The following is a 15,425-nucleotide window of genomic DNA, read 5'->3' as shown; positions in this document are numbered from 1 at the left end:
CTAATTCTATGCTAACACTCACCTCAATAATCAAAAGGAAATGATTGACTATTTTAGGTTTTCAAATTAAAAAGTACGTTTGTCACATCCCTACATTTCTATCACTATAGTAACATTGTGATATCCACTAACAGATAACACGGCCTGTGTTTATTACGCTCCGATAGGAAACTGCAGTTACAACGCAACTGTAAAGAATCAACCTCGTGAAGACACGGTACAGAACAACGGGATCCATCATGATTACCTTCATCAACTTCAAAGCACAGAGCTACATCAGATCGGTCTGTGTCATGATCTGCAGAAAACTCAAAATTCTGTAATTAGAATAACTATTTTCACGCACTCAGTGGAAAAAAGACAGAACACACACACGAGTGAATTTTAATTACTCTATAGATATTACATTACTTTTTCTGACTGTATTTTCCCCAAAGTGAGATCCTTCATCTGCTAAAATTAAACACAAACATGCGCACACACACACATTCATCTTTTCTGTCCTTGCACAGACAGTTACCCTTGGTATGTGTTAGCTCCACTAATAACTTACAACAACTAGGGGCAGGGCCACCAAAGGGGGAGGGGTTACCAGAGGCACAGGGTCACCAAAGGGGGAGGGGTTACCAGAGGGGCAGGACCACCAGCAGCATGTGAAAGTCCCTTATTAATTTAGTCTTTTCCGCTGCTGTTTTTGGAATTGTAATGTAGCGCAGTGAGAGTTATATAAATGGAGATCTTCATGCACTTGTCTACCACTTGGGGTTTCAGCACACATATGATCTGGAGTAGGTCAAAATAAATTCAAATAAAAGGAATTTATAAAAATTACATTCTATGCATATAAACTTGTACGTGCAGGTCTCACATTACTGACCCCCCCAGGTACAATTATGCTAATATCCCAACGTTATAGATATCAAAATGTTTCTCGCATCAACGATGGGAGATGGTTCCTGCCCTGGTTCCTACTCTGGTTTGAGTTCCAGTAGCTTGATGAAGTACCATCAGAGCTACATTAGTGTTCTTACATATTAAATAGAAACAAGGCTAACTGGCTAGCCAATGGCTAACTTGCTAAGTAACTTCAACAAAATAAAATAAAAAAATAAATCTATTCAGTAATTGATTGAATAACTGGAGCCACATTACTATTCTTCATTTTCACGTTCATCTACGACAGCTGGACTTCATCATACAGAGCATTTCAGCTACATCTCACTACAGATTACATCTGAAAACAAACTTAAAATAAAACCGTTCATTAATTTACAGAGCAAAATCTGGTTTATCCACGCACGCACACACACACACACACACACACATACATACACACACACACAAACATCTTCATGCACCTCCTTCTGCTCATGATCTGGAAGAATAAATCGTGAGTTCAGCATGTGACGTTCTTCTCGCCTCAGATCCACTCGGCTGCTGCGCTGCTACACTATGGATCCGTCCCGGTTCTGTGCCGGGGTCATGACCGGAACCGCCCCCATGCGGCTGAGATTGGGGCCGGCGACCCTGCTGGGTGGGATGACTGGGATGACTGGGGTGAGGCTGGGTGGGGGATCAGGGACGTGGCTGGGCGGAGCCTCGTACTCCTCCGATGGAATCTTGTTGTACTGGGTTTTGGTGTACTCATGCAGGTTGGAGGGAGACATGGAGCCAAGAGAGGAGCGCTGACTCCCCGCACTGGTGAAACTGCGGGCCGTGGAGATCCGGCTCTTTGGGGCAGGAACATCCTCTCTGTGGAACACAAGAAGCAAAACACGTGACTCACACACATACACACAGTTTAGACATTAATGGCTGTGTGTTGAGTTATTTTGAAGGGACAGCAAATTTACACTGTTACACAAGCTGTACACTCACTACTTTACATTGTAGCAAAGTGTCATTTCTTCAGTGTTGTCACATTAAAAGATATAATCAAATATTTACAAAAATGTGAGGGGTGTACTCACTTTTGTGAGATACTGTGTGTGTGTGTATATATCACACACACACGTATATACATACACACACACACACACACACAAGGGATGTCACGATACCAAAAATCTAGTAGTCGGTACCGAGACCACCAAAAGCACATGAAAGTCGATACCACAGTGTGGTATATATATAAAATAAAATAAAATAAATAATAATAATTTACATAAAATAAACTCCTGGAGGACATCCTCCTCTGGCTAATACTGGCAAAAAGAGTGGGGGGGTATTTTAGTTATAAAACACTGTCTGACAATGACTAATAAAACAATGCTAAGTGCTAATAAGAAGTGCTAAGGTGCACTCCTAAACACACGCACGCGCAAACACACACACACACACCCCCCCCCCCAAACTAATGCAAGCATTAGTTTAAATTCACTGATATGGTGGAAGGCCAAAAAGATTTATTAAAAGCATTAACATTTCAATAATTATTATTGACATTAGGCTACATTTTGCTGACAGGACACGGGCTGAATGGAGATGCATGGTCGTCCATTAGGGGGTAGTTTATAACACTGCAATGCGTTAGCATCGTTAACAAATAACTGGCTATTGCAAACTTTACACGGAGCATACCGTTAGCTGGTTTCACGGCAACAATGCACACTGCCTCAAACATACATAATATAGGACTGTCTTTCAGGTGCTTCGCCAAATTCCAGGTGTCTCCTCGCTTTTTTTAAAAATGAACAATGGCATCGCTTGCAAACTGGCAACCGATGCTACCTTTCCTCTCAACGAGCTTTCCTCTCTTTGCCTCTCAAAGAGTCAGGGCGGAGCTAAACTTGTCGCCATTTCTGTAGTTTTTCCTGTGTGCTTGTAGGCGTTCTTCTTCTTCTACTTCTTTCCCACTTGTGGAACGACTAAAACTCTTAGGCGTATTTGCTGCCCCCTTCAGTTCCAGAAGAATTGCAACCACAGTACCTTCATTACCAACGGTACGTATGCTACTGCAGAATGTCGGTACCGATGTATCAGTTCTCGTGACATCCGTAATATACACACATACAGTGCATCCAGAAAGTATTCACAGCGCTTCACTTTTCCCACATTTTATGTTATAGCCTTATTCCAAAATGGATTAAATTCATTATTTTCCTCAAAATTCTACAAACAATACCCCATAATGACAACGTGAAAGAAGTTTGTTTGAAATCTTTGCAAATTTATTCAAAATAAAAAACAAAAAAAGCACATGTACATAAGTATTCACAGCCTTTGGTCAATACTTTGTTGAAGCACCTTTGGCACCAATTACAGCCTGAAGTCTTTTTGAGTATGATGCTATAAGCTTGGCACACCTATTTTTGAGCAGTTTCTCCCATTCTTCTTTGCAGGATCTCTCAAGCTCCATCAGGTTGGATGGGGAGCGTCGGTGCACAGCCATTTTCAGATCTCTCCAGAGATGTTCAATCGGGTTCAAGTCTGGGCTCTGGCTGGGCCATTCAAGGATATTCACAGAGTTGTCCTGTATGCACTCCTTTGTTATCTTGGCTGTGTGCTTAGGGTTGTTGTCCTGTTGGAAGATGAACCTTCGCCCCAATCTGAGGTCCAGAGCGCTCTGGAGCAGGTTTTCATCAAGGATGTCTCTGTACATTGCTGCATTCATCTTTCCCTCGATCCTGACTAGTCTCCCAGTTCCTGCCCCTGAAAAACATCCCCACAGCATGATGCTGCCACCACCATGCTTCACTGTAGGGATGGTATTGGCCAGGTGATGAGTGGTGCCTAGTTTCCTCCAGACTTGACGCTCGTCATTCAGGCCAAAGAGTTCAATCTTTGTTCAATCTTTGGTTTGAGAGTCCTTCAGGTGCCTTTTGGCAAACTCCAGGCGTTCTGTCATGTGCGTTTTACTGAGGAGTGGCTTCTATTTGGCCACTCTACCATTCAGGCCTGATTGGTGGAGTGCTGCAGAGATGGTTGTTCTTCTGGAAGGTTCTCCTCTCTCCAGAGAGACACGCTGGCGCTCTGTCAGAGTGACCATCGGGTTTTTGGTAACCTCCCTGACTAAGGCCCTTCTCCCCCGATCGCTCAGTTTGGCCGGGCGGCCAGCTCTAGGAAGAGTCCTGGTGGTTCCAAACTTATTCCATTTACAGATGATGGAGGCCACTGTGCTCATTGGGACCTTCAATGCTGCAGAAATTTTTCTGTACCCTTTCCCAGATCTGTGCCTCGATACAATCCTGTCTCAGAGGTCTACAGACAATTCCTTGGACTTCATGGCTTGGTTTGTGCTCTGACATGCATTGTTAACTGTGGGACCTTATATAGACAGGTGTGTGCCTTTCCAAATCATGTCCAATCAACTGAATTTACCACAGGTGGACTCCGGTCAAGTTGTAGAAACATCTCAAGGACGATCAGTGGAAACAGGATGCACCTGAGCTCAATTTTGAGTGTCATGGCAAAGGCTGTGAATACTTATGTACATGTGCTTTTTTGTTTTTTATTTTGAATAAATTTGCAAAGATTTCAAACAAACTTCTTTCACATTGTCATTATGGGCTATTATTTGTAGAATTTTGAGGAAAATAATGAATTTAATTCATTTTGGAATAAGGCTGTAACATAACAAAATGTGGGAAAAGTGAAGCGCTGTGAATACTTTCCGGATGCACTGTACACACACACACACACACACACACACACACACACACACACAAATATATATACACATACATACATACACACACACACACCTCCCGAGTACCCAGCATGCAGCACTGTGGGTGACTGGTTTAAACCCCTTAGTCTCAGTCAGACAGAAAAAACACAGCTCACAGAGAGGAGGCGGGGGTCTCGTCAGCCACACACACGCACACACACACAGAAGCAGGGCATGGACTAAACAAAATGCTGATGTGATCACAGCAATTCAAAGTAGATAGTGGTGTGTGTGTCTAACAGTTTCACAATGGCATATGACACAGAAGCTTAGTGCCCTCCCTCACTCTGTGCTCAGTCAGGGTTTAAATCATACAGGGTGTGTGTGTGCGTGTGTGTGTAACAGTTTCACAATGGCATCTGACTCAGGAGCTTAGTGCCCTCCCTCACTCTGTGCACAGTCAGGATTTAAATCATACAGGGGGTGTGTGTGTGTGTGTATACCTGATCTCGTAGGAAATCTCCTTCTCATACTTCTTTTTCTGACGAGAGCGACAGCAGCAGAACAGGAGCAGAGCCAAGAGGAGCAGGAACAGCAACACACCGATTACAGACCCGGCGATCACACCCGCTGTGTTTGGGGCTATACAGAGAGAGAAAGAAACTTTTTTTTTAAAAGGGGGCCAGATTACACTTCATCATAACCCAAGGGGTGGTCACACAAGCGTGCACACATGTGTATATACACACAACCCACACTGCCAGTCCTACCTGTAATTACAGATATTTGTAAATGTAAACACATTGTCCTGATCTAGCACTAAACGTGTACATTAGGAAAAGTTCAAAGTGATAAAAGGTCATATCTGATGGACTGCTCATGGATGGTGTTGGAGGAAGTACATGTTCAAGGACAGTTGGTCATGTGATTTTAGTGTGGTGGGGTGAATAGCTACAACCAAAACAAAGTGGAAAAACTGGTGTTAAAAATAAAAGATTTAATTAAAACTGACTCCTGGGATTCTGGGTGTGCCTCTGTGTGGATGTGTGTGTGTGAGAGACTCACGTGTTGTGATTTTGAGCTCCAATACACACTGTTCAGCCCCCACTCGGTTCTGTGCAGTGCAGAGGTAACTCCCTGACACGGCTGTAGTCGCATTACGGATCTTCACCGTCCCTGCAGCAGCATCTGACACACACAGACACACACACACAAAGCTACAGTCCAACACTGGCCTCTACACCAACACTGCTGTGTGAGTGTGTCTCAGTCTTTAATAATAAAGTTCCTTGTAATAACCGTCTCACACTGACCAGCGAGCGTAAATGAACCGAGCAACTTCCCCGGAGCTTCAGGTTTCCTCCACACACAGTGATATGAGCACATGACAGTACAACACATTTATTTACAGAAAACTACAATCATGATATAAATATATGATATACAATGTGAGGCTTTATAATGGCTGTGGTTGATTATAATGTCTGGTTTAATTCTGCAGGACCACACAAACTTCACTTCCTCTTTCCTCTAATACACACAGCGTAGGTGTGTAAACCACACCAACTCACGAACAATACGTACTGTTAGTGTGGATTTAAACACTAATTGAATCTGGAAGTGTTTGGATACGAGAGTTGTGTGAGGTTTCTTTTCTTTATGTTCATGTTGCCATCTATTTATTTTTCCTGCAGTAAGACATGGAACTCGCCTTTTTCTCATTCTCAAATCCAGTAAATTCCGGTGTGGTTCATGTGACAGCGTCTCCCAGAGGACGTTATGTGCTAGTGTGAGTACTTAACCCTGTCCCTGCAGGGCATCCTGATACACTCGCAGAAGTAGAAGTATCAGCCCTTACCCAGCACAGCGTTAGCGGGCAGCAGCTTGCTGTCGCTGGTCTTCACCCACGCGTACTGTATTGGACTCGTCCCATCAGTGGATTTACACCTCAGAACCACATCATTCCCCACATATGGAGAACCCTCGATAGAACACCGCGGCTTAGAGGGACGCACTGAGACACAAACAGAGAGAAACAGATGGACACAGAGAGAGAGAGAGAGAGAGAGAGGGAGTTATAAAGATGTTAAACAGGAGTGAATAATGAACTCCTGACACTGAATGCACTCAGTCCTCTCAACACACTGCAGGAGTGATCATGGCGAGTGAGGAATGTAGGGTGGGGAGGGGTTAGGGTTAGTGGGGTGTGCTGCATCACTCACTCCACTGATCCCTCAGTAACCCCACCCCCACACACGCTCATCTCCAACAAACACACACCATCATGATGGTGATCAGAGCTGCTGTCAATCAACTCAATGAAACAGAGAGAGGACAGAGAGACAAGGACACTGAGGGGGAGAGAGAGAGAACACACGGGCTGTTTGAACAGCTAAATCCACACACACACACACACACACACACAATTCAGGAGATGCGAATTCAAAACCAAACAACACACATCTGGAGTACAGAGGGGAGGGAGAGACAGACTGAAACAGAGAGAGACAGAGAGCGAGACGGACAGAGTGAGCGAGTGAGAGGCAGACAGACAGAGCAAGCAAGAGGCAGACAGACAGACAAAGACAGGCAGGCAGACAGACAGAGAAGCAGACGGGCAGACAGAGAGGCAGAGAGAGAGGGGCAGACAGACAGAGAGAGAGGGGCAGACAGAGAGAGAGAGAGAGAGAGAGAGAGAGAGAGAGAGGCAGACAGACAGAGACAGGCAGACAGACAGAGAGGCAGACGGGCAGACAGAGAGGCAGAGAGAGAGAGGAGCAGACAGACAAACAGAGAGGGGCAGACAGAGAGAGACAGGGGCAGACAGAGAGAGAGGGGGCAGACAGAGACAGGCAGACAGAGACAGGCAGACAGACAGAGGCAGAGGGGCAGACAGAGAGAGAGAGGGGCAGACAGAGAGAGTGAGAGAGGCATACAGAGAGAGAGGCAGACCGAGAGAGAGAGAGGAGCAGACAGAGAGAGAGAGAGAGGGAGGGGCAGACAGAGAGAGAGGCAGAGAGGGAGAGAGGCAGACAGAGAGAGAGGGGCAGACAGACAGAGAGAGGCAGACAGAGAGTGAGAGAGGCATACAGAGAGAGAGAGGGGCAGACAGAGAGAGAGAGAGAGAGAGAGAGAGAGAGAGGGGCAGAGAGAGAGAGAGAGGCAGACAGAGAGAGAGGGGGCAGACAGAGAGAGTGAGAGAGGCATACAGAGAGAGAGAGAGGCAGACAGAGAGAGAGAGGGGCAGAGAGAGAGAGAGAGAGAGGCAGACAGAGAGAGAGGGGGCAGACAGAGAGAGCGAGAGGGGCAGACAGACAGAGAGAGGCAGACAGAGAGAGTGAGAGAGGCATACAGACAGAGAGAGAGAGAGTCAGACAGAGAGAAAGACAGAGAGAGAGAGAGAGAGACAGAGAGAGTGAGAGAGGCATACAGAGAGAGAGAGAGAGAGGAAGGCAGACAGAGAGAGGGGGGGGCAGACAGACAGACAGGGAGGCAGAGAGAGAGAGGGGCAGACAGACAGAGAGAGTCAGACAGACAGAGAGAGAGAGAGAGACGGACAGAGAAAGACAGACGGACAGAGAAAGACAGAGAGTCAGACAGACAGAGAAAGAGAGTCAGACAGACAGAGAAAGAGAGTCAGACAGACAGAGAAAGAGAGTCAGACAGACAGAGAAAGAGGCAGACAGTGCATTGCTGTGATGACCCTGATGTGGAATCTGTAAAAGTGATCAAACACACACTAATGCTGCTACTGCTGAAAAGGTGTGAGATCAAAGCTTTCGCGTTCAGCAAACACACGTTTTAATGTTTATTATTCCTCTTTGCATGGAGTTTCTTCAGTACACACGTGTAAATGAACTGTTACTAAAAAACAATAAGGTAATATTTAGCACATTAATATGAATGTGTGATTTATGTTGCAGATGGATACTGCTACAGAAAATTAATCCACACTTTGAGAATTTACCTGTTGTGTGATTACTGCAATCACCTCACACTCAGTGTTACGTCCCTACTTCCTGTTTATAACATCACACACCACACAGCATGTTAAAGAGTGTGTGTCTGAGGAGCCAGTGTCCTTCATCTGCTGTGTGTGTGTGTGTACTGCTTAATATGAGACACACAAATACCCAGACAGCATCTGTTCTGAATGCAGGTACATACACAGTTCCACTGGACTTAACACTGACTAAACATGTACAGAAGTTTCTGAGGGAGAAGGCTGAACTCTGTGTGTGGGGGGGTGTGTGGGGGTGTGTATGTATACTTACCCATGACAGTGAGCAGGACCTTCTGGCTGCCGATGCCTGGTGCTTTCTTGACTTTACACTGGTAGGTGCCGGTGTCGGAGGAGATCAGAGCCATTACTGTGATGGAGGCGTCACCATTCTTTGGGTCGGAGGAGACAAAGTGCACTCTGCCTTGTAGAGGGGGGTAGTAATTCTCATACACCCTGTCCCCTGAGTACAGGATCAGCTGCACACACACACAAACACATGATCAGTAAATATAATTCTCATGTCTTTTGCATCAGGAATTAAATACTGATGCACTTTATAAAAGCACTATGGTGCCTCTATTAGTGAGTTATATATTTTTAATTACAAACATGAAAGTTTTTAAATGTAAAATTGTGAGTGTGTGGAGATAAACACGAGTTGCTTTACCCTTTTTTTTTTAGTTACAGAAGGTTTACAAACAGCAATAATAATAATAATAATAACAACAACAACAGACATATTAACATTATATTAACACAGTAAAAGAAAAAATATAACATTCTCAATGTAACATTCTTTAAAGCTTTTTTTTTTTTTTAACTGTCAAATTCCAACCCACAGGAACTCTACGTCACAGTTCTTTCACACGTTGTAGTATTTATTTATTTAGGACAGGTAACTGTGTTGCCATGGTATCTGTGCCCCTGCAGCAGACTTCACCTATACAAAAAGCATCATATGGTTAAACTCCAAAAAATAAAAAAGCAGGAGTGTCTCTCCTTTCAGGTAACCAGTGTGTGTGTGACACTGAGTGTGTCTGTGCATCAGTGTGTGTGTATATATACACACACACTTACCCATGACCCGTGTGTGTGTGTGTGTGTGTGTGTGAGAGAGAGTGGGTGAGTCACTGTGTCACTGTGTGTGAGCGTCAGTGTGTGTCCTGCTCTGCATTTGAAATGCAAAGCTGAACGTGGTCATATGACCCAGCGCAGTAGTTGAGCAGCATTAACACTGAAAGCTGAAACTCTATGAAACACCAGCGGGTTAGTTAGTGATGACTCTAATGCTGATGATTAAGTTCTCAGAACAGTGATTAGTCAGTGTTCTAGATCTAACCCAAGTGCTGTATGTGTATATGAACTGATCTAAAGCCAACGCTGCTAAGAAACTCATAAAAGTAGAGAAGGGGAACTGTACACAGTGCACAGAGGGAATCTGTTGATTTGATGTCACTCCGTAAATCAGGAAGAAACTAGGAGTTGAGAAGACTACCTCAAATTGAGGAGTTAATTTCATGATGGCGTTTTTGGTGGTTTTTACTGGGCGTAGGTGGGAATTACAAGTTGCAACCTCACCTTAAGAGGAGCATAACAGTGCATTCAGCAACAAGTAATTCAGGTAAATACAGGTTACTTCAGACCGCAGACTACTAAACACCACCTAGTAGCTCCTGCGCAGGAACTTCGGCCTGTCTTTGTCAAGAGTGATGGCAGGGGCCCAAGCACCAGGGTGAGTAGGGGGGTGTTTATAAATCACTACTTCCTGTTTATTACTCCGCCCCCTCATTTGATGGATATTCTTATGTAATTACACTCTCAAAGACACTCCGTGATGCACGCGCACACACACTCACCACTTTCTCTTCTTTCTGGTTGTCAGAGGGTTGGATGCTCCACTCGATGTCCAGAGGTCCGTTGTCTTCCGCTGCGAGAGTGAACTTACACTCCAGCGTTACAGTCTCACCACTTGCCTTCTCCACAGATGCCGGGCCTGAGGATGTTATCTGCAGCCCACACACCGATCCTACACACACACACACACACACAGCATGGTGAGTTACACTATATAAATGTGCTCACTCCCTAACGCTATACACGTCAGAACATATAAGTACCACATTCCTAACCAGGGTTTTCACTACCAGAGAAAAGTGGAGGCGCAGCACCTACGTGTTTTTGTGGAGCGCCTTGAGCAATATGAACGTAAAAAAGGCATTTAGGCGACAAATCAGAGTGAATGTAAAAATAATGGTGAGAGTTCTATGCGTTCACAAAAAACCACAGGCTTAAGATGGCAACAGGAAAGCCCGATGAGTGTTTGGATGAAGGTCTGTGTGATTGGTCTGGGGCAGAAGCTCATCACCAAGCTAATCAAACAGCTGATTGGATATTTCTCTGTACTACCCCCTCGGGATGGTAGTTACATCCATCGACTCATAAGTAAGTTGCACGCCACTGATAAAGTAAGCCTCAACAAAGAATGAATGAAATATAAGCTTTTGTTAGGGACTAATTCTTGTGGATGCGACATGCAACATCACACTAGCGATAGCAGAGATAGCATAGCTAGCATAGCAAAAGTTATAATACATTTTTTTTTTTATAATACAACTAAAGAAATCACTAACCAAGCCAACTTAGCTTCCTATTCGTGTACTGAATTAAGTTACATTAGCCAATGAAGGTAGTTAGTTGACGTTAGATGAAGAAATCTCGACTGAACTAACGTTAGTATCTAAGGTAGCTTGGTAGCTAAACAAAGTTAGGCTGTGTTCACTCGTAAAGTCTTTTCTGTTGAAAACTGCAGTTTTTCACATAAAAACCTGTCGTTCCAAAATGCAGGTGAGAACATCCCAAAAGCAGCTCAGGGTGTTTCTGAAAACACGGGTCTACTCCACATTATTAATCTGTAAAACAGGTGCTAACTGCTTCAAGAGACATTATGTGTGAACACAGCATTTAGGTCTTAGCTTCTTAGCTCTTCTTCCCTTGACTCTCCCTGACACAAATAGTTTTCTCCCCCGTTCCTGCAGCGTGAGAACCGGTCACACACAGTGATGAAGCCCTCATCAACCTCACCCTCATCCACCTCACCCTCATCCACCTCGCCTCACCAACCTCACGTACCTCACCCCTCATCATCCTCACCTCGTCAGTCATGTAACGTGAGCTGACTTGTCTGCCAACAAAATAAGCATATTTCATGTTTGTATTTTATTGCCGTAACTTGTAAATTATTTATTACTTATCTGTGAAACATCATGTAAAGGTGATGGATATTTTAATGGGTCTACTTTTATTAAATCTCCCCACCAGGACCTTAAATCCAGATTAACAAACACATACCTGTCACACATCATATGAATAAATGTTTGTATATGAACTACTGCAACACACACACACATAGTGACTGTGTATTTAAAAAAAAAAAAAAAAAAATTGTGTGTGTTGCGCTGCCATTTCTGAAGTCCTTTATTTCCTGCACCGCCCCATGATGCTCAAACAGTAAATCACGTCTCCTAGTAACAGACGGGAGGACGAGGGGATGAAGACTAGTGAAAGAAGTTTGGTATATGGGAAGGACAGCAATGCTGAGTCACGCACACACACACCTCCCCCACTGCTGACCCTCATGTTTAAATATCTCCCTGTTCAGTGGGAGACAGCAGGACCAGGTTCTGCTGAAGGCCCTGTTCAGTGGGAGACAGCAGGACCAGGTCACTGGTGTAGAGCAGGTATTTGATTTCTGAGTGGAACAGGGTGAGACCGGTGCTGCTGATCGCTCCAGACTGCTCTCCACTTCCTTTATGTACATGTTCAATAATGTTGGGATTAGGCAGCAGCCCTGACTCACTCCACACTCCTGCTGTTAATTTTTATTCCCCATTTATTTTCAGTGTACACCGATTTAATATGATAATTTTCTCATTTGCAAGTCGCTTTGGATAAAAGCGTCTGCTAAATGAATTAATGCAAATGATAGGTTTCCCCCTATGCCACATTCAGTAAGTTTATAAAATAAATATTGGTGGCAGATAAAATCAAACGCTTTTTTTAAAGTCGCTAAAACAAGCAAAAATGTTCCTTTTGTTTAACACAACGTATTTTTCAATGACAGTACGTAACTTGTAGATGTGTTCAGATGTGCCATAATCTGGTAATTAGGGCTGCAACTAACGATTATATTCATAATCAATTAGTTGGCAGATTATTTTTTCGATTAATCGGAGGGGGGATTTCAGTACCATCTTTTTGTCTATTTAAAATAATATCCACAAACTGAGTGTTACAAAAATAAACTTCAGACTAAAACTTTACACAACTGTTTGTCCAATTATATAAGACTGAAAAGAAACCCATACACACACACACCAGAATATATATTATTAATTCAGGACTGTAGTCCTGTAATTCAGTGCTTTTTGTGCACCCATAAAAGATGATGCATAAATACTTACATATACATTATATATATATATATATATATATATATATATATTTATATATATATATATATATATATATATATATATATATATATATACACACACTAATGTGTATATATGTAAACTAATGTGTGTACACACAGACACATACACACACACACACACACATATATATATATATCATATATAGTATTTATGCATTACTTTTTATGGATTCACAAAAAGCACTGAATTAAACTACAGTCCTGAATTAATAATAAAAACTCCCTTTCACTGCCCCTTATGGTTTCTATTACTCACTGCCGTTAGGCATAGTTTTACTTTTGATCATGGTGTTTTAATTAGACATTGCAGATCTTACTTGCACTCCCACTCTGTATCAGCGCGTCTACACTGTGCATGAGCAGCAACGCAGCCTCGTTACTAATAGATCACTTCCGTTATAATATATGACAGAATTTACACTGCAAGCACACAAATACAACATAATGACAATAAACTTAAATTAAACTAAACCTTTTAAGCAGCGTGCACCAGTTTTCCCTGCCCCTTACACACAGTGGAGCATTTTGGATATAAACACAAGTTTATGGAAGTTTATGCTCGTGCAGCACTGTTTGATCTCTGTGGTGTTTAATCTAAAATGCTCTCCTGCCTTAGAGGATTTTCTTCCTCAGTCAATTGACGATTTCGCCTCCGTCTGATGGGGACTGATAAAAGGTAACACTGACAGAAAGTAAGCTGAAGAAAGTCATTGTCTGTGACTCTGAGTGTCTGCTAAAGCTAGCATGCGCCATCGACTAGGATGCGTTTTATACTTCCAGTTAGTAAAAAACCGCTAGTGATACATTTGAGATATTACCTTTCTAAAATTCATACACTAGACAGTAGAGTACACAGTGCATAGGGTAAGAGTACAGGACATAATTTGGGACACAACTTTAGTATTTACACTCCAAAGCGTGTTTTTGGAAGAGAAGTAACGTAATGAGTAAACGTGCCGCATGCAGACCAACTAATCAATAATGAGATTCATTGACAACGATTTTCATAATCGATTAGTTGTTGCAGCTCTACTGGTAATAATGCAATTTAACTTCTACTCAGGACATTGCGTGTGTGTGTCTCTCTCACACGCACACCAAGAACACGGCAAGCACACTGATCACATCCATATTTACATTGGCCTCATTTACATGCATCTGCATTCCATAATTAAACATCTGAGCACAGCTGACTGTGTGTGTATGGGAGGGCGGGGGTTAGTCACAGTAAACACAGGAGCAGGGTGTGTCAGATCACAACATGTCCTGGATTTTTTTTTTAGTGTGTCCTTGCTAGCAGGTATGAGGTTAACAAACAGACACACATGCTGATTCAGAGCCTCAGAGACAACTGTCACAAAATCTAACATCATACACAGAGCAGGTGGAAAACACACACCAGAGAGAGAGAGAGAGATGTAAAGAGAAAGAGAGAGTCAGACAGACAGAGACGGAAAAGAGAGATGTAAAGAGAGACACAGAGAGAGAGAGATGTAAACGAGAGAGATGTAAAGAGAGACAGACGGAAGAGAGAAAAGAGCAAAATACAAACAAAAACAAAATATGAACATGTAGGCAGGCGCGCGCACACACACACACACACACACATCCTCATGTGTTACCAAGTTGTGTAAAAAACAACAGCGGTAAGGCTTTAATAAGAGTTGTGTCACACATGATTTGATTTGCATTAATTAAAATTTCTTGCATTACAGCTCCAGTGTTTCAGTATGTTATCAGTTCAGTACATCAGTACCCGAATCAGCACTGCAGCGGCACTAAACACACAACACCATACACATGCTATAGAGTCTCAGAGTCTCACAGCTTAGACTTCAACATTACACTCATTTAATTTGATTTAAAACATGTTTAACAGCAGACGCAGTGACAGAGCAGCATTACAGAAATCAGGATGTAAATTATATCCCTAACCAGCAATCCAGGAAAAAGTCCCCGTGATGACATGAGGAAGGAACATCGAGAGGAACCAGACTGAAAAGGGAACCGGTTCTCTTCTGGGTAACAAGTGCGAGTGCGCCATTATAAACCATTACACTACTAACACCAGACATCATTCTGATCAGAATAACATGGAACACACGGACACAACAAATCCACTCCACCTTGGTCATGTTACAAGAACCTGCAAGGTCTCCTAGCAACAGTCTCCATGCAGGAGATCAGGTAACGACAACATGGCTGACAGACACACACACAGAGCCTCTATTCACCTTGAAGGGAGCTGCAAACAGACAGACAATACCACATCCGAATCCAGATTTATTCTCACACGCACACATGATAAATAAAAGGGCATG

General features: G+C 43.2%; 1 protein-coding gene across 1 annotated transcript in view; it reads right to left on the bottom strand.

Moving 5' to 3' along the window:
* Positions 1-976: 976 nt before the first annotated feature.
* Positions 977-15,425, bottom strand: part of cxadr (CXADR Ig-like cell adhesion molecule) — a 22,434-nt gene continuing 7,985 nt past the window's right edge. The window contains exons 2-7 of the mRNA XM_053645589.1: positions 10,469-10,638; positions 8,884-9,088; positions 6,468-6,623; positions 5,675-5,797; positions 5,113-5,251; positions 977-1,752 (exon numbers count right to left, since the gene is read on the bottom strand). Coding sequence (XP_053501564.1) covers positions 1,446-1,752; positions 5,113-5,251; positions 5,675-5,797; positions 6,468-6,623; positions 8,884-9,088; positions 10,469-10,638 — 1,100 coding nt within the window. The 3' untranslated portion in view covers positions 977-1,445. The remainder of the gene's footprint in view (positions 1,753-5,112; positions 5,252-5,674; positions 5,798-6,467; positions 6,624-8,883; positions 9,089-10,468; positions 10,639-15,425) is intronic.

The sequence above is a fragment of the Ictalurus furcatus genome, chromosome 16, assembly GCF_023375685.1.
Source record: "Ictalurus furcatus strain D&B chromosome 16, Billie_1.0, whole genome shotgun sequence".
Lineage (NCBI taxonomy): Eukaryota > Metazoa > Chordata > Actinopteri > Siluriformes > Ictaluridae > Ictalurus > Ictalurus furcatus.
The sequence above is the reverse complement of the archived record's forward strand: the minus strand, read 5'-3'. Positions and strand labels throughout refer to the sequence as shown.